Source organism: Pelmatolapia mariae, linkage group LG1 (assembly GCF_036321145.2).
Source record: "Pelmatolapia mariae isolate MD_Pm_ZW linkage group LG1, Pm_UMD_F_2, whole genome shotgun sequence".
NCBI lineage: Eukaryota > Metazoa > Chordata > Actinopteri > Cichliformes > Cichlidae > Pelmatolapia > Pelmatolapia mariae.
The window spans coordinates 13,512,162-13,532,073 of record NC_086227.1 but is presented as its reverse complement, the minus strand read 5'-3'; the positions used below and the strand labels follow the sequence as shown (position 1 = coordinate 13,532,073).

The following is a 19,912-nucleotide window of genomic DNA, read 5'->3' as shown; positions in this document are numbered from 1 at the left end:
TTATATGTCATTTTTCAGTTCTAAATCAAAGCTGTGGAAATGGGCCATTGTTGCGGCTGGTGAAAGGAAGCTGTGAGGATGTGACAAGGACGAGAGCCGGGGGGAGAAATTCAAGGATACAGGAGGTGGGGAAAAGGAGAGAACTTAGTGGAGCTATATTAGTGGTAATATATAATGATGTAATGTATTTTCTTTTAATGCCATATAGGCCTAACAATAACAACAATAATAATGTAATTATGTAATAATGTAACTGTACCAGTGAACAGTTGTTTTTTTCTGGTGTATTCGTGCTTTCTTGTAATGTGTTTGAGTCCTCTTGTGTGTTCATCATATATGTGCGCGTGCATGTGTGTGTGTGTGAGAGAGAGAGATGTCAGTCTGCCCACGGCGGTGCAGTAGAATGGGTTCAGATGAATATAAATCAGGTGACTGAACAGGCGGGGGTTTCTCCCCAGACAAGCTCAGAAGATTGTGTAATGCCCACTCCTACATCACTGGTTTGCATGTACACACACACACACACTGAAAGACACTCACACACATACATAACCCCATCTCCACTTGGTGAACAACCACTGTATTTACCAGTTTGCCTTCAGACAGACCACCAGTGTGGAGCTCAGACACTGAAGCTGACTAGATTTTATTTGGAGATTTCAAACAAGCTGAACGGGAGCTTAAATTTCTGCTAAAGTCTTCCTGTCTCTTGGATTAGTTTGAATTTTAGATGGTTTGATTTTTGGTGGGAGCATCTTGTTCCATAAGGTTGTAGAGCTAACACATCCTCTGTGCTGTTTCACAGTTCTTTCATTCTCTTTGAATGCTGAGGTCAGTGGTTGACCCCCAGAAGAGAGGAGGTGAAGTGGTGACAATGTGGATTCCCACACCCAGTATGACTCTCCCTCAGCGGATGGTGCTGTATGGGACGTGTATCGTGGCACTGATGAACTCTATAGGCCTTCTGGTGCTCTTGGTCCAGCAGAATCAGCAGTGTGCCAGGCTGGAGCAGACAGAGGCACGGCTGATGGAGGTGGAGCAGAGCTCGGTGGTGGAGTTTCTTCAAGAGGTGCCCAGAGGAGCAGCAGGACTGCGGGCGAGCGTGGGGGAACAGCCACAATATCAGTACCAATACTCCAGGAACAAGAGGAGCAAAGAAGTGGAAAAGGAGCTACAGCAGGAGCTGCAGGAGATTCGCCAGGAGGAGGGAAAGGAGATCAGTGAGCAGGATGCCAGCCAGGAGGTCGGAGAGGAAACCGAGAAGAGGACGAAGCACGAGAAGCACAAGCAGCGGCACAGCCAGCACTACCACAAGGCGCACGTGCAGGACGACATGATGATGATGATGACATACTCCATGGTCCCGGTGAGTCTAGATCCTTGAATGAGAGAGAGAGCGAAGGCAGGCCAGGACATTTAGAGCAGCTCAGCCTGCTTCCTTGTTTTGTGATTGCTTAATAATGCTGTCGCTAATGGTTCACTGGACTAATGGCTGAAAGTCGCAACGCTCATGGAGCGTGACGATCTGGCAGGCTCCAGATCCTGTTTGTGGTAATATAATTACAGGATTTTTAGTTTAGATGTCCTAATCAAACTCCAACAGAATATTTCCATTTATCAAACTACTTTTTTAAAACACACTTGCATTTTAATTTTGTACCATTTTAAGCTTCTACTCAGCTACATTTCACAGAAAAACTGTAATTATTTAACATACTGAGATTCTGCATTCAAATCATGCTCATCTTTTTGAATATGACTTACTGTAGTCACTGCCACAAAGTAAATATTATTACATATCAAATAATAATAATAATAATATTCCTCACATATAATTATGTATATAAAAAGACTGGAGTTAGATTTACCCCATACATCCAAAGAAAGTGACATTTAATCTTCCTTTAGAGCACCTTGCCTCAGTGCTTCTTTTTCTCCACTTCCCTACAGAGCCAACAGTGTGCAGCAGTCAGAGTTAGTAATTCACTAATGTCAGCAAACAATCAGTTTCAACACACAGCCAAAATTCTACCTGCTCTTTAAAAAGGTGACGCCCGCCTTGCATGAACTAGGGTCAGCATCAATAAGCCCTTAATTTCCATGCAATATTTTAGCTCCTCTTGCTCTTTCCTCTTTAATAACCTAGCTCAGAGTCAAATGTAAAACATTTAATACTCAGACTGTAGTAACAGTGTTAATTTACATTTCTCATCTACCAAAATGATGCCGGTCAGTCAGTTTAATGTGTATGTCAGGCTCATGTTCTGGCCTGTGCACAGAATGCTGACTCATACCTACTGAGTGTGAACACCACACAATTAACAAGATGCTAACTGCAGTTTCCTTAATGGCCGCTGGTGACTTTTAACATGAAGGGGTTTCTGAAGTCTACACAGATAATCTTTAACTGACACGTTAAAAGGTGCAGGGTTTTTATTTTTAATAGAGTAATTTTAGGTAAAGTATGCTGCTAAATTTACTGCATTAATATTTTTTCTATTTCCTCTTTTACTTCAGATCAAAGTGCTGATTGATATCTGCAACAGCACCAGGGGAGTCTGCATAGCTGGTATGTTTTACTCATATGAATCATGTGATCATGTTCAGAATATTACTTTTAAAAAAATTCTCTAACATTTCTAAACTTTCGTTTACAGGCCCTCCAGGTCCGCCGGGTAAGTCAACCCACAATTTCTAATCCAAATTTAAAACCTGCTGTAGGGTATGTCTCCTTTGTGGTTTAGTGACCCATATTCTTGATAAGTCTTTTTTAATGTTTATTCTTTCATTGAGTCCACAGTAAAGATTTTTTTGTGTTACTCTAGGTTTGCCTGGTGCAGATGGCCTGCCTGGACACAATGGGACTGATGGCATCCCAGGACTGAATGGACTTCCTGGGGCTGATGGGAAAAGAGGAAGAAAAGGTAAGGAATTAGTGCTTTCACTCGGCATCCATCTTTATTTTGTCCTCAGGCAATCTTGGCCATTTAAGCATAGAAGTACTGGTACTATGTAAAAGTCAAAAGGTTGAGTATAACCTGCAGAGAAAAGTATTAAAATAGCAAAAAAGAAGAAACAGCCACTTAAAATCCTTGGCATGCACACACACGCACAGACTTCTTTCTGTCCATGTTTCACAATGCAAGCAGAATTTATTCACAGACGATTCTATTTTTGCTTCATGAATGAGTGAAGAGTTTGAAACAGCTTTCTTCCCTTGCCGATATTATTCATCTCTGTGGTTTTGGGCTTCAGCTGAATGAACTGGAAAACTGTCTTCCAGTATTCTCCCACTTCACTCTGCTCTCCTCCACAGTGGATGGCATGATTCATGCCAGCAATTCAATGGGACAATTCATTTTAACAATGGGGCAAAGTGTATTGAGGTTACGAATACAATGTTTTAGCTATTTTGCACGGTGTTCTCCGCAGGCCCACCAGGTGAGAAAGGAGAACCAGGAGAAAGAGGGGAGCAAGGAGAGTCGGGCCCACCCGGAGAGAAGAGCCAACCATCCAATGATGCCATTATTGAGGGTGAGTAGAACTTTATTGACTTGAACCATTTTGACCTGAAATAAAAATACATTTAAATGGATAACATTTAGACATTCTCTCCATTTGAGCAGGTCCACCTGGGCCTCCAGGACCACCTGGGCCTATGGGTCCTCCTGGCCCGCCTGGGCCTCAGGGGCCTCCCAGAATAGGGCACCGCAGAGCTCACCTCCAAGCTTCTCATAATCAGGGTGAGAGATCAGTCATACTTTGCAGGTGACATTTGTGATCCTAGAAACAGTTGTTGACAAAATAATTTTCAATGCTATCAAAGCTCTCGGGAAGAAGGTTCAAATTCTCTCTTTTTTTTTAAATTCAAAGACCCCCCCCCTCCCCATAAAATGTCTAATTGAAACCTTCTGACAAACTAGTCCATCAATGACATGACTAAAACAGGATGAAACTGCTTCTAACAGGGCTACATGCAATTCCAAATGATGAAACCTCACCTGTAAAGGAGACAGAAAAACTACACGAGAAGCCTGCCAAAAGGAACGGTACGTTTCCAGAGGAGGCTGTGTTCATGTGCAGTCATGTGACCTGTGAGTAAATCACCTGAGATTTTTTATTTTTTCCCACAGACTGCCTGATTAAGTCTCTGATCAACCCCAGAAATGTGACAAAGATGAAAACCACATTTGGCACATGGATGAAGGACACCGCTCAGCTGAACGATGAGCGAATATGGGTGGCGGATCACTTTTCTGGTAGGCTGGTTACAGAGTGTCGAGCAGGTGCTCCTGTCCCCACTTTTATAATCTCCACATCTTTTAGCAGTAAAGATTTTGCTTGTTCTTCCCCAGGTCGCATGCTGAAGGAGTACAAAAGCATTTCCTTCTTCCAGAAGAACAGCAGCGACACCATAGACGTTATAAAGTACTATCAAGGCTGCGGCCACATCGTTCACAATGGTTTCTTTTATTATCATGCTGCTGGCACTCCCAGCATTGCCAAGTAAGCCTTAAAGCCACTCGATGCACATCAAGGTGATTTTTTATGACTTCCACATCCTTCATTTAGCAGCTTCCTGCTTGTGTGTTCACAGATTTGACTTCAGCACCAGAAGACTTCAGACTCTCACTATTGAAAACTCTTTGTACAACAACCTCGCCTACCTGCTCCCCAACTCTAAGACCTACTTCAAGCTGGCAGCAGATGAGAACGGCCTGTGGCTGATCTTTGCATCCAATGTTGACGAGAGCATCATGGTGGCCCAGCTGGACCAGAAGACCTTCTCCGTCACATCCTACGTGAACACCACCTACCCTCGCATCAAAGCCGGCAACGCCTTCATCGCCTGTGGCGTCCTGTATGTCACCGACACCAAGGACACCAGAGTCACCTTTGCGTTTGACCTGCTGAAGGGAAAGCCGGTCAATGTGACCTTTGACCTGAGGTCTGCTGGTGAAGTGCTGGCAATGCTCTCCTACAGCCCAAAGGACAGACACCTGTATGTTTGGGACCACAGCTACGTCAGGCTGTATGTGGTCCACTTCATCTCTGATGAGTGAGAAACATGATGTCCGAACACGACTGTTACAGTAAATACTGAGAACAAAACGCCTGCAGACTTTCATCTATTCACTGCATCTGAAAACTGATAACACAAGAGTGACATACAGTGTGTGTGTCACTGTTTTAAATATATTGTCCTGTGTTACTTTTGTGTTAAGTGAAATTGTAATTGACCGTCAAACTATTTCACTAAAGTAAATATGGTTTTGGTTAACAAGAAGTTTGCGCTGTTGCCTCACAGCTAGAAGGTCCTGGGTTTGAATCCGCCACCTGGCCAGGGCCTTTCTGTATGGAATTTGCATGTTTCCCCCATGTGTGTGGGTTCTCCCCATGTAGTCCAGCTTCCTCCCACAGTCCAAAGACATCCAGTTAGTGGGGTTAGCTCAACTGGCAATTATAAATTGCCCATAGGTGTGAATGTTTGTCTGACTATCTGTTAGCCCTGCAGCGACTGCTGACCTGTCCAGGGTGTATCCGTCCTTTCGTGGAAGAAAATGTATGAATGGATGGATGAAGGAAGTGCTGTATTTACTGTACATGGAGTTTTCAAAGGACACAAGACTTACTAATAGTGTGAAAACTTATCATTTTTTATCAGCTGGCAGTTTATGCCAATCAAACCTATAACTCAACTTTTGTTGCCATTTGCGTTTTTTTGCATGGTGGTCACCACTGCTTGATTTTTATACAGATGTAACTCGTGATGTCCCTGTCCCTTCTTTCTGTACATATAGACAAACCTGCCTTTGTAAGGAAGCAGCACAGCTCTCTGGCTGCACAAGATAATAAAAAAAAAAGAAAAAAAAAAAAAGCGCCAAATCATCCTGATGAAATAAAAAGAATTTATTCACTTTACAAAGGTAAAACTGACCATGACCTGTTCTCTTACACACCTTCAGGCTCAAGTACCCTAATAGGCCTCTACTCATAATAATGGCTTCTTTTGGACTGTTTGATGTGCACGTACGCACATGAATGCACACACACACACACACACACACACACGACACCAGTGGGACCATTGGGGAAACACTTAAGATGCATACAGTACACACAGAGGGCAGAAAGAGAGGGAGAGAAACACAAATCTCTTTAATAAATACCATACATACACTTAACAAAAGTTACAACTAATCCAACTGGTATGATACAAACCAAAAATAAAGAAATGCCTTCATGTTTGTACAAGGTTGTTGTGATAGTTCATATATATATATATTTATATAATTTATATAATAAAACTATTTCAAACGTTGTACTAGTAGGCCAAATAAAGCCAGACATTCATTTGTATATAATTGTTTCCTCTTTAATAACCTATTTATTTGAAATAAACTTTTAGTGTCTCCAGAATTTGAGTGCAAATATCTATTCCTTATGGATGAAACAGTAAAAACAACTAGTGAGGTAAACACACACTTACATACAGTAGACTGTTGCACATCTCCCAGTCAGATTACAGTAAAACCCCTTACATTCCTAAAATAAAAGGCAATAAGTTAAATAGTTTTACAAAGGAATGGTCAACCAAATGAACACAAACATAAATAATTTAAATAAGAAAATCAACTCAATTTAAAAAAAAAATCTTTGCGATAAAACCAGAAGTGAACCTTTGTGTTTCTGCTCTGGGGTGAGTGGGTGGGTGGATCTTTAGCATTGTACCAGACAGATGGAAACACTGAAATCACAGTCACAGGAGTAAAACACACCGTCTTCCAAACAGGAATGTTCTAGCAGTGAGTCTGCCACACAAACAGGCATTTGAGGGCAGGTGGGCGCGCAGACGTACAGATGGCAGACACAGCAGAGTGAACACGCACGCAGAGGGCCAAACTGGAGCGGGCTGAACCCAAACCATTATAGGCCAAGTGAGTGATGGGCAGCCAGTGGAAAAAAAAAAAAAAAAGGGGGGGAATACAGACAGGTGTCACTATGAGGAGCAAATGCACCATCAACTCTTCCACGGAGCTGAGAAAGCTGGGCAAATAAAAGGCAGGAGGGTGGGGGGCAAAAACCATTGAAACAAAATGCAGATTCCAACAACTCGATTCACACTGGAAACCACTGACTTAATAACAAACCACAGTGCTGGTTACAGTAGATGCTAAGAGATTTCAGCTGTGGGCACAAAATGACGACAGTTACACACTTTTAAAATTTTTGCTTGAGCACTTTTACAGAGCACTATCAATAGACCTGTGATTGCACCGCATAACGAGAACAGGACATGCATAGCTTCCCTATGGACACACTCTAAGAGTAGAGATTCTTCGATAAAATTACAATAAAACTAGCTTTAAAATCAAGTATGATACCGTTTGCTTGTAACTTTGTTTTCAGCCTTTGGGAAAATAAAATGTTTGCAGCTCCGTTTTTAATCGTTTTGGATACGACCAACAGTAAACTCATGAACACCGTTCATGCTGAAAGATGCCAACAGCGTGGTAATCTTTTGACTAACTCTTCCCCCAGCAGCGTTTCTATTAATGCCTACAGAGTGTTACAAAGCATTTCAGTTTTTTTCTCGACTTTCGGACCCTTTCCTCTTAGGACCCTCAGAATTACAAAAAGCATTACAGAGCGTCAACCAAGCTGCTGGGGATATTGTAGCGGTCTGGGAGGACCCTCATCTTTAGGGTGCCGTCTGCTCCGCAGGTGAAGATTCGGTTTCCGGGTCGCGTCTCCACCTGCATGACACCTGCGCCGATGTTCCGGAAGATGGACTGCTTGGCGTGCTCTGTGCTAAAAGAGTGCATGAGGCCGTGGCCGGCTAGCTTCCACACCTGGATACAAAGGAAGAGAGAGAGCGCGAGAACAGAGTATATAATTAGTTTCTTTTCGCAGGGTTTTCTGGATGGAAAAAAAAAAGTTTTGATTTAGAGAAAAAAAAAAAAAACCCCAAACAAAGCATTTTTTAAATAATGAAACTGGAGAAATTAAAAACTATTTGGCTGGGGACACCACTTGTTTGGCATTTGTGATCAATTAGCATTTTTCCATGTTGTTTCTACAAAGAGACAAATGTGCTTTAAGGATCCAGACAACCTCCCCCCAAAAAAAGGTTGATGGCAGTAGCAGGAAAAGAGAAAGAGGTTGGACATGGGTATAGAGTGCTAATCAGTGTTTGCTTTTGTCACTAGCAGGTTGACGCAGTTGCAGGTAGTTTGCATAGATGCTGACTTGTCTGTAAACACTCGCCAAGCAAAAGTGAAATTATTAAAAGTCTGATGCAAACAAAAAAAACAAAAAACAGAGACCGTCTGCACCCTTTCAAATGTGTTAGTTACAGCGATCAGGCACAAATTTTACTTTGAAGGTGAACAGCCTTAATTTCTGGTTTCCTTTGAATGTTTTTACATTTCACAACATGTAGAGTAAATGGCGAGTATTTCCAGACAAGTTGGTGTCTTCCATGAAAACTACAGGTGATCACAGCAATTTTTATTACCAGTCAACTAAGTCAGAATACAGAGAACACATTTATCAGTAATAAAAATAATTATCAAATATTTCAGGACAGTAATTTCAACCAGTACTCCATGTGATTATGCCAAACATTAACACACTGCTGCTTTGACTGTCACTGATAAATCCTAAGTCAGATTTGAATATATAACATACAGTAGTCTGACTGTGTTTTATTTAGTTCAGCCAAAGTCATAACAAACTATTTTTAGTGACAAGAAGAACAAGGCTTCCTGCAGCAGATAGTATGGCACCCACAGAGGCTTTATCATCAAATCAGTCTGAGTTTACATTAAAAGATAAAAGAATCTGAGATGACTAAAAGCAGCACGAAAGACTCACTTCTCTAAATCTTTTGCCTTTAACATTTTCTTGTTCCTGCTTATAACATCTATAACAAGAACGCAGTCATCCCGGCAGTGCAGTGTTGACCTTTAGACCATATCACCTCTGTGTTTTAAGTCTTTGATCTCGTCACCCTGCTGTTGTCTTCCTCTGTTTAACACCCACATGTAAATCATACCCTCCACTGATTGTTGTCCTCTTGTGTACCAGTATGAATGCCGTGCTTTTCAGTGATTCAGGGTCAGCTTAACTTTCAAGACCCACTCACCAGGCTGGTAAGCCCACCGTATACCGGAATACTTAATAAACAAACCACAACAGCAAAGCCTGAGAAACTAGACCTGGAATCTTAAATCCAGGGACAAAAGTGTTGTTTGAAGGCTAGAGGGCTGCACCAAATACTGCTGCAGTTTATGGATTAAAAAAAAACTGTTGGAAATGAATATAAAATAATTCTTGCTTTACACAGTGCTTAAGTTCAATAACATTCACTGACACAAAAGGATATTATTCCTCAGCACACAATGTGAGCGTGTATCAGCAAGGAAGTGAGTGAGAGAAAGAGCATGCGTCACCTTCATGTTGCCCTCTGCAGAGCCAGTGACGAAGAAGTCCTCAAAGGCATCCAATGCGAGGGCCTTGATGGCTGAGTCATGGGCCTGGAAAGTGTGGAGCAGCTGCCGCTGTCGGATGTCAAACACGCACACAAAGCCTTTTCTGCCTCCAGTAATCAGCAGCTGCTGTTTAGGAGCATACTGAAGCACAGTGGCCCCGTTCTCATGGCAGGGAAAAGCTGAAGGGGGAGGTAGGAAGTAAAAGTAGATAAACTTGAAATACAGGGGAAAAGAAAATCACTGAAACTCATTTATTAGAATAAATATGGATTTCTCACCATGCACCATAGTATTGTTAGGTGAAATCAGAGTGTCCCACAGGCAAACATTTCTATAAATAACATAAAGCAAAATATTAGGCAGCTGAAGAAAAAATAAAGAGAAAAAGAGCAGTGTTTGATTTGTAGTCCAAATCTGACCTGTTATCATTGGACTGTCCGGCCGTGGCAATGAGACTGGAGGATGTGATGAAAGCGAAATCCCCGCAGGTCTTAGTGTGGCATTGCCAACTCTGAGAGGAAGAACAGGAAAATAAAAGCACATTTTCATTTGAATTATACAGACCATTCATATTGTGTGTGTGCTGCGACTGTGAATAAGGAGGTGGGAGGGAACCTTACCAGGTACGGTTTGGGGTTGGACGATGTCTGGTTAACCTGCCAGAGACTGAGGAAGCCCTCTCCATCAGCGACTCCACACTACAAGAATGTTTCAGAGGAATCAGAACAATGGCGCCGTGCACACAAAACACAGTTGCTACTTTGTGTGTGTACCTTATTGCCCTGGGAGTTGAAATAGAGACGAGTGACTCGAGCGTTGCCTGCTTGTCTGAAGCAAATGAGTTGCTGAGGTCTGTTCCATTCAAACATCCTCACGCTACCATCCTGAGCCCCAGTCATGTCTGACACACAGCCCCACACACACACAAACCAGGAAAAGAAAGGGAGAGAGATGGTGGGAAAAGAACAGGAATACAAGGCAGGAGAAGCTATATCATTTACTTATACATGTTAAACATGTATACTGGTGAATCCTCTCAAAGTAGCACTCACAGTACTGATATATGGGATGGGATGTCATTCTCTTCACATTGTTTAGATTCCTCTTCATAATCTGAAAGACATCAATATAAACATACATTTATCTTGTAATTAGCTTGCATTAATTGGGCAAACAATTAAGTTAACTATCTGAAAACATCAGGCCTCAGTAACATAAGCCTAGTGATTGGTTGACGGCCCCCTGAACAATAACTGTTGCCCGTTTGGGTTCCACTCTTCACAGTGTCACTACCACTTAGCGTGCATTTAGCAAGTTTTTGCAGACAAATTGGTTTACACATTAATCAAAGGCGACCATATCAATCTGCTACCAGCCAAAGCAATCGCAAACAGCTATTCAGTGCAGCGCCGATCATCAGTGGTCATCAAACAGTCTTTAGGTATTTTTAACTGGAGCCTTGGGCTAACCTAAGCAGTAACGTGATTGGATGATGGGCTGACTGAGGCACCGTCTATGTGCGCAAGAGTTTAAATCACTTTTATCGAATCTTTTTCTCAGACACACATGACACTCGTTCAGGTGTGCACTCGTTCAGACTTATACGCGACTATGGTGAATTACACACCAACACATCACTTCAAACATCAAGCAAATTTCTGCAGATTGCCTCAATATTCAGAGCTTTCAGCTCTTTTAGTTAAAACTCATTCCTGCACTTTCATGACTTCTTTAGCATCAACAATATCTTTAAAGTATTTTACGTGCATGTAATTTCAAATTTAGGTCATGAAAAAACTTTTTCTCTGACCACTGCTATAAACTAATTTAGGTCATGAAAAAACTTTTTCTCTGACCACTGCTATAAACTAAGACTAATTCTAAAACTGGACAGATAGTAGCTTTTAGACAGATGAAACAGCAAACCAATTTACATGAAATATAAGTGCAACTAATTTTGCTGCACATCAGAATATGATAATTGAGTATGTTAAGAGAACCCTCTTCACCCTTCACATTTAACAAAACCCCTTCCACAGTTGTTTGAACCTCTGTGACACCCTTCGTTCTTGTCCTCCTTTGTGTATCACACTAAACATTTATCACCGTGGCTGGGACACGGAGAACCTATCTGTGTGTTAGTCTGACGTAAATCTGTACCTTGGCTAGCCGGCTGAAAGGGCTTCTGATATCTGTGTTTATATGTAGCCATCACTGCCACGCAGACACACCCCCAGTCTGTATCAGCAGCTACAGACTCAGCAAACCAGCTGTTTAGTCGGCGTGGTTCAGCAGCGATAACAATAAAAAACAAACTTTGCCTGAAAACATGCAAGCCCTGCAGACTGCTGAATAAAATCCCCACAGTAAATTGATTTTTTTCCAGAAGCAGAAGTTTTAAATGAAGCGTTTTCATTTTGTAAAAATACATCTAAATCTTTACTAATGAATATTATGAAATGAAAAGACTGCAGAGTCATGCCACCCTTTCTATGAGCCCTGAAACAGAACTTAATCACCCCCTACTGGTTATCACTAAATACTGCATATGTACTGCTGCCTGGTTTTGCTGGATTCAGGTTGCACAGCTGTGTAGATTTGCAGTGAAGAATCGCGTACCACACTGGCTCCCATACTGGTCTGACCACTACCGAGCCACGGCATGGATGCAGAGACTGGCATCTGCGGTGGTGCAAAGGGGACGGAGCTAGCCTGGGCAATATTGGTGTGCGAAGAACGATGATCTACATCATCAGAGCTGTAAAACAAACAAACAAAAAAACAAAACACAAGCCATCATTTAATTGGAGAGGAGACAGGGAGTGTGCAGTCCGGGCTCAGTGAGATTTGAAGGAAATCATATGATCTGCTGCTAGTCTGACCTGCGAGACTCCTTATCAAAGTCCTCCCCAATCCACGTGTAGGGCTGGACAGCCACTAGAGTAGACACATCAACCTCTTGGACATCATGGGTGGAAGCCAACACTATTTCATTAGAGTTAGCCTAGGAAAGTAAGGAAGCACGGTGGATAAGGTGAGACACCACATAGCACTAGCTTCTCTGAATTCCTAGAAAGTAACTAACATGTATTTGCTACTTAAAAAAGGATTCCTAGAAACCTTCATTCAATATAAATCTATCTAATAATCCTGTCTCCATGTACAGTGTCCTCAGAATCAAAGTACTTTGTTATTTCCAGGAAACCTCCAAGGAAATTATGAACCACAAGTTTTCCCCAGTATTTTACACAAGTTAACACCCACAACTGACCTTATTGATGGCAAATGCCATGATTATATCAGACTCCTTGTGGATGATTTTAGCTTTTCCTCCTGGGTAGCCCAAATCAGCCTCCACCTGGAAAAGGCAAAAAGAAAAGGAAAACATCAAAGCTGAAGAGAGAAACACTAAAATAAGGTTCTCCTGGGTCAGATTAATGGTAAGAAGGACATTTAAAAAAAAAACACAACACTTTAATTTCCCTCTAGTAGGATAAAGATAGAATACAGAAAACAGAAAATATTGACAAGTATGACTACTGAGCTTCTGGGCTGACACCTTCCAGTTAGAAAGCCTCACCACCACACCCTGACAGTGAGCATGCAAGTTAGTAGGTTTAAAGTATGTGCCATCTCATTTATGTGATTTTGAGTCCTGCAGAATCAGTCCAGCTAGAAAGGATGTGAGCTACACAGGGAGATGTGTTATTGATAGGTTTGGATATGAGGTTATGTGAGTGGATAAGTGTCCTAAGTGTCCCAGTGAGAGGAAGAGATTAGACATTAGATCTAAGCAATAGAGCTTCGAGTAGATTTTATGCCAAAAAATTACCAGAGCAGTCACTATCAGGCCAAGCTAGAGAGGAGACATGCAGTGCTTTACCCCAGCGTGGCGGGATCTCAAAACAAACTGCAAACCAAACCCTGTGCAACTGGTGCAAGATTTCTTTTAGTGTTTAATGCACTTGCTCCTTCAAGCTTGGCTTTGCAATGACTCTCCCAGACAGACAAGATAGACAGATGCTCAGACAGAGCCAGGGCCTGGGCTGGTACAGTAAATGATACTACCTTATAGGAACTGCTAGCTCCTGCTTTGCAGTGTGGGCTTATACGGTCCGTATGGTTCTCTACAGACTACACACACACAGAGGCAATATAGACACAGGACACACCAACACAGCACGACACAACACACATGCACAAACAGAAAAATAAATCATGAAATGAAAATGAAAAAAATTAACAAAGCTGACAGGATATTGTATACTTGGTGATAAAATGGGAGTAAGTCAGACATGTTGCAGCAGGTATGGAGATATGAACTCTTGATCTGACTATTACAGCTGAACTTGACATGATGTTTTTCCAGTTAGCGACAAAGGTTTTAATTATTAACTAGGCATGAGGACAAGAATCTATCGGAGTTTTTTTTTTTAAGTTCGATCTGCGAGCTGCATTGGCAGGCTGTCATAAAAGTGACTGATTCAGACATCACAGAAGGCAGTGAACTCTCTTATACTTGATTATATGCTAAAGGAGTCAAAGCAAAGATAAGAAAAAATATTAACAGTGATAAAAATGCTCACTCAGTGCTTTAAAAAATAAATAAATAAATAAATAAATCAAGGGATGAATTTAGATACATGACTAAGAAAATGACCAAATTGCTGCAAAAATATACCAAAAAAAGATCTGGGAAAAAAATTTAAAATATCTGGACAACCGAGCATCTGGATACCGTTTTCCATTTTTATGGGTAACCTACTGTAGACATGCAGCACACTAAGAACTGAAGTTAAATTAAAAGGCATATAAAATATGTTATTTTTGTAAAAATTGTTCGGATACTTCACTTTGGTAGGGCTAGTTGTTTGATGTCTACATGGATCATAAATCTCTATGTTTGGTGTCGTGTCTTTACGTGTGGTTAACCTGGCCTAATGTCAGCAAATCCACTTCAGAAATTAGTTTTCTATGACAATCATGTGTTACACTAAGATGATGAGGATAAAACAGAATAAAAGAAAAAAACAACATAATATAATTGCTGACTAATGTGATGTTCAAGTACTTAAAATTCATAAAAGAAATTATAAACTTTAAATTTAAATGCCATGTGCCGACCTCGCTCTGCTTCCTTTTCTTTGTGAAGATGTAACGGATCAATGTCTCCTGAAGAACTTCCTGTTTGACCAGGAAATGCCACAGACGTCGGGCTGGAAAGGACTGGTGGTTCCTTGTCCTACAGAAAAAAAAAAGTGGATGAAAACAAGGTGATCACAAACAGGCTGTTTGTGACTGTCACTTTGTAAAATCAGAAGCAAAGAGGGTGCTGCACACTCTAACGTCCAAACTAACTATGGCATATAATAACTAACAGAGTAACACAAATTCCTGTAGTCTGCATGGAAGAAAACTGTCTTGTCTGCAAACAATTGTCAGCAAAGCCTGAAAAAACACTAAAGCTTGAAAAAATGTGATGCAATCTGGAAAGAAAGAACAGTCACTTTAAAAATTCAAGTTATGCCTTCTGGCTGAAACCAACATATTTCTAAGGGTGGAACTTTTACTTTGAAGGTGAATGTTTTCCCATTTCCAGTCGATTTACACTCATTTCACTACCACTTGTGAGCAGTTAGCGAGCTGTTTGGAGAGAATACTGTTTTTTCCCCCAGCAACCTTTGGTCACTAACTGGTGTCTACATCTGTGCTACTGAGGCCTTATCTATTTATCTGCTGTAAATACAAAGAGAAAAATTACATATAGATGATGTATTACTCACTTGAAGGGTGTGTTGTCAGGCTCCAGCATGGCCTTATGTCGCAGTATTGCAGGACCACCTCCTGTGCTGAGGTCAGTAGGGTAAGTGTTGATGTAGTTGGGAGGTGGGCCATCAAACTTATTCATTCGCTCCAACAGAAGCTGCTCCCAGGTCTCTAAAGTCTTCAAGACAGCATTGCTCAGAGGGGACGTGACTGGCAGCTCTGTGACACAAATACATATACAAATTTGATATTCAGAAGCAAAAAGCTATGAAGCATTTATCTGTGGATTCCATATGTTTAACAAATTATTGATGAAATGTCCTAAAATATTTCCATGCACCTTCATAAAGAATGCATCTCTTACGCAGTGTTGGGGAGTAACGGAATACATGTACCGCCGTTACGTATTTAGAATACAAAATATGAGTAACTGTATTCCGTTACAGCTACCGTTTAAAAAGGTGGTATTCAGAATACAGTTAGTTTGTTGAAATAAATGGATTACACGGCGGTACTTTCCTGTTTCATATTGTCGCGGGTCAGGACTGTTTGGGTTTGTTTGACAGCTACACTCTGTTGTTCCAGGCGGCAGCGTTACGGTTGCCATGGTTACAGGGTGACGCTCTCTCTCTGTGTGTGTTTCCTGGGTGAGAGAGCGCTTTTTTGTTGTTGTTGTTGTGCTAAGCTAAAAGGCAGAATGCTACAGGCATGGCCCTAAAGAATGTAGCCTCATGGGCAGTGTAGTCCGTGCTGCAGCGAGAATGGACTACCATACACGTTATGTGTCTGTGAGCGAGGGAGGGAGAGAAAGGAAAAGTCCGAGCTGTCACGGAGCAAAAACGGGAGCTGGAAGCATGTAAATATAATAATAACCACTGCAGCCAAGAAGAGTGCCTGACGAGCCCAGCTGTAAGTAAGCTATTAAGACTCTACTGTACACTGTGTTCGTGTTTTCCTCCGGAAAAAATAAGTTCCGTTGGAGCAGCCTTTCAACGCCTCTCTCTGTCTCTCGCTAGCAAAGTTGACCCAGACAACAAAGTAAAGCTAGTTTTCAGCTACGAGCCCGACACGGAACCCACCGTATTAGTCAGATGTCCCTTTACTACGGTTCGGAGCCGCGGACCTTCAGTAACAGTAATAAATCACAGCAATAGTACATTCACGTAGTTGTAAACAGCATGATAATATATTAAGTAATCCAAAGTATTCAGAATACGTTACCCTCATTGAGTAACGTAACGGAATATGTTACAGAATACATTTTGGGGCATGTATTCGGTATTCTGTAATGGAATACATTTTAAAAGTAACCTTCCCAACACTGCTCTTACGTTTAGAGAGGCGTTTAGGATCGGTCTTTTGGCGAGCACGTACCTGTGAAGTCCAGGCCAGTGAGAGGAATGAAGTTCTTGACATTGTAATAAGCCAGTTTCACCATGACCAGGCGGATCAGAAACCAGCTACATAACCCACAAACACACAAATAATTAAAATATGAACCACAATGAGTCTCAGAGGAAATAAAGAAAAAGAGGCATGCTGGCTGTACCTGTAAGAGTTGGGTTCAGAGTGCTCAGTCATCTGTGTGTCAGAAAGGAATGCGTCATCATCATCTTCGTCATCCTCGGCACCGCTTTCGTCTGAGTCATAAAGGGCGTTGCTGTCTGACAGCGGCAGGAAAGGCTGAGAGGGGAAATGATCAGCAAAGAGTAAATGAAAGGTTTAAATATGTATATTGTTTATTTTTTTTAAACCTTAAGTCTGAATCAAAGATTCAGTTTGACAGTTTTACTCTCTTACTTTGGCCACAAAATAGTCCCACATGCTCAGCTCTGGGGGAATGAACTTCTCCCTGTAGGTGGGTCTTTCAACGGGAACAGGAGGTGGCGTGGCAGGTGTCTCCTTTACAGGGCGTCCAGGAACCAGCATCCTCATGTTGAATCTGCGTCTGTATCGGTCCACATCCTCTGCTGGGGGCTGAGGGGGAGCCACTGTAGCAGAAGAAGAATGAAGAAATGGCATATTTCAAACACAAGACAATTTGAAAAGAGGTCTGCAGTGTGCTGCATTTTATACAAAGGCTGAAGATCAGCGTAAACTCAGCATCAGCGTAAACTCAGAAAAAAGGAAAAAGAAATAGATCAGGAGGAAAAGTACTGCATCCACATCCTACACAAAACACAAAATACCTGAGAAAGGAGGCTCCTGTCTGCACCTAACTTCAGTCACAAATGAAACGTCATACACTTTTGGAAAGGAGAAATATAAAAAGGCACAAAAAGCACACGTTTGGGATGTAAACACAGGGCAAGAAACACTCGCTAGTACACAAACCTGCACCATTATCCAGGATGACTATCTCTGGCATCGCACCAGACAAAACAAGACAAGACACAAACCAGAGTAGACAGTGCAGTTAGACACACAGATACTGCACAGTCCATTACATAATAGAATCAGTGAATATTTCATGTGTGGGCACAAAGAACACATCAAACAATGATGGCAAATTTCTTCAGCGATCATGTGCTAAGCATTTCCTCATATCCACAGCACTTAATAGGCAAACACGATGAGACTGGCAACTACAGTATGTTAAGGTTAAAATGAGTTAATTAGAACATGACAGTTAGGCATCAGCATGTACCTTTTCTCTAAAGCTGTGTGACTGTGGCATGCATGCAGGTTTGCTGTGGCCCTCAAAAGGACAATTTTAACAAATGATTTTTATCAACAGGCTGGCATTTAAGATGGCCTGTCCTCTAAAGGAGCTCTTCAAAAGGCCCCTGGCCTTGCTCAGAGCTGCCTCAAGCTCTAGAGATGTGGAGTCTAAATGCCAGTCCCCATCTTCCTCCCTCATAAACACAATGTGAGCACGGTATACTCTGGCCTGATGAATATGGATGAACAGTGTCAATTTCAGCCAACAGTGACACAGTAGAGCTGTGAGCATTTTGGGAATGGCTTAGTTTTTGAAATAAACAGACAAACACCTGAATCATGTCACACAAGCGCTAGTATAAATCTATAATGCAGTAACTAACTCAACTGCAAATTACTTACGTACACCAACCCCATTTGCATTACTTCAAAATACAATCCCAGTTTCAAGAGAGTTGGGATGCCGTGTAAAATGCAAATTAAAAACAAAATGCAATTTCTGCTAATCTATTTTCATCACAGTAGATCATAGAAACCATATCAAATATTCGAAGGGAGATTAAGTACAATTTTAAGAAAGATATTAACTCGTTCCCAATTTGATAGCAGCAACATGTCTCAAAAAAGTTGGGGCAGGGCCATGTTTACCCACTGTGCAGGATCCAACCTTATTTTAATCTGTACACGTCAGGACTGTCTGAGCAGAGCAGCTGCTGGACCTTTGGGAGAGGAATGCTGTCCCATTCTTATCTGATATGGGGCTGCAGCTGCTGAAATCTGCAAAGCCTTCCCTGAAAAAACTAATTTGAATGGGAGCACATGTTTCGATAAAACCTGTACATACCAGGTTTTATAGAAACCTGGTATGTACAGCAGCTTCCAGATGTGCAAGCTGCTAGTTCCATAGGCACTAATACAGTTCCATACCAGTTCTGAACTGAGCGCTCTCCTCTTTAGTCTAGAGGATGGTGCGTCTATGTTTTAACAAAAAAAAGAATTTCATCTGACCACAGATCAGTTTTTCCAGTTTGTCTAAGTCCATTTGAAATGAAGTTTGATCCAGAGAAGACAACGGTATTGCATTCTCTGGCAACGGCCTTGTCCTTTGCGCACAGGGAAGATTTCTCCAGGTTCCTTGAATCTATGAATTTTCTTGAATTTATGGACAGTAGATGATGAGATTTTAAAAGTTTTACACTGAAGAGGACCGATGATCCTCAGCTCTTCGAGATGCTTTTTTTTTTTTTTTTTTTTTACAAAGCAACCATGTTAGTGACATGTTGTAAATGAACCTGATTAATTGCAAAATGTTACTTTTCAGGCCTTTTGTCACCCCGTTCCAACTTTTGGTATTTGTTGCCGTCATCAAATTCAAAGTGAGCAAATATTTTTCATGAAAGAGTAAAATATCTAAATTTAAACATCTGATAGGGTTTTTGTGTTTTATTGTAAATAAAATATAGGTTTAAGAAATGTGTAAATTATTACATTCTGTTTTTGTTTAGATTTAACACAGCACCGCAGTGGTTTTCTTGAATTGTGGTTGTATTTCATTCTAAAATCTGGACAACACACAAGTAGATATTTAGCCTGAATGCTACAGGAAGCCTCTGAAAGTGTACCTGGTTTAGTCTCAGATTCACATATAGTGGGCTGCTCAGCACTGGCCCCTGAATACTCGTTGCTAGGCCCAGCTGGTGCTTCAGTGACACAAAATGAGCACAGAGGACGTTACAACATGTACATGCAATGCAGTATACACACACAAACACACACACAGCTGTTGGCTTGTCATAACAGTAGTGGATTTTTTTTGTTTGTTTTGTTTGTAATGCTCATTCAGCAGTAGCTTCACAATAGAGTGGTGGGTCAGTCAAGCAGCTGCAACAATGCAAACCTTTACAATTACCATGCACTGCAATTCTGCAAACAGCACTGCAATCCACCAGCCCAGTTACTCACAGCTGGTGTTAGCTGCAGATACCACAGTG

General features: G+C 41.4%; 2 protein-coding genes across 6 annotated transcripts in view; one reads left to right on the top strand and one right to left on the bottom strand.

Moving 5' to 3' along the window:
• On the top strand, positions 1-5,877 carry gldn (gliomedin). The gene is made up of 11 exons (XM_063472802.1): positions 1-125; positions 806-1,366; positions 2,518-2,569; positions 2,658-2,675; positions 2,826-2,924; positions 3,433-3,534; positions 3,627-3,743; positions 3,969-4,049; positions 4,134-4,259; positions 4,356-4,506; positions 4,598-5,877. The coding sequence occupies exons 2-11, from the start codon at positions 824-826 to the stop codon at positions 5,061-5,063; spliced, it is 1,755 nt and encodes a 584-aa protein (XP_063328872.1). The 5' UTR covers positions 1-125; positions 806-823; the 3' UTR covers positions 5,064-5,877.
• Positions 5,878-5,895: 18 nt separating this feature from the next.
• dmxl2 (Dmx-like 2) overlaps positions 5,896-19,912 on the bottom strand; it is a 39,442-nt gene continuing 25,425 nt past the window's right edge. For 2 of the 5 annotated variants that reach the window (XM_063472764.1, XM_063472770.1), the window contains exons 39-55: positions 19,544-19,621; positions 17,061-17,251; positions 16,810-16,943; positions 16,635-16,720; positions 15,278-15,479; positions 14,619-14,736; positions 13,563-13,628; positions 12,766-12,852; positions 12,377-12,498; positions 12,114-12,252; positions 10,547-10,607; positions 10,268-10,395; positions 10,115-10,192; positions 9,914-10,005; positions 9,773-9,825; positions 9,456-9,673; positions 5,896-7,853 (exon numbers count right to left, since the gene is read on the bottom strand). In XM_063472764.1, the coding sequence (XP_063328834.1) occupies positions 7,644-7,853; positions 9,456-9,673; positions 9,773-9,825; positions 9,914-10,005; positions 10,115-10,192; positions 10,268-10,395; positions 10,547-10,607; positions 12,114-12,252; positions 12,377-12,498; positions 12,766-12,852; positions 13,563-13,628; positions 14,619-14,736; positions 15,278-15,479; positions 16,635-16,720; positions 16,810-16,943; positions 17,061-17,251; positions 19,544-19,621 (2,063 nt within the window). In that variant the 3' untranslated portion in view covers positions 5,896-7,643. The remainder of the gene's footprint in view (positions 7,854-9,455; positions 9,674-9,772; positions 9,826-9,913; positions 10,006-10,114; positions 10,193-10,267; positions 10,396-10,546; positions 10,608-12,113; positions 12,253-12,376; positions 12,499-12,765; positions 12,853-13,562; positions 13,629-14,618; positions 14,737-15,277; positions 15,480-16,634; positions 16,721-16,809; positions 16,944-17,060; positions 17,252-19,543; positions 19,622-19,912) is intronic. The other 3 variants (XM_063472778.1, XM_063472784.1, XM_063472791.1) reach the window with 3 other exon arrangements.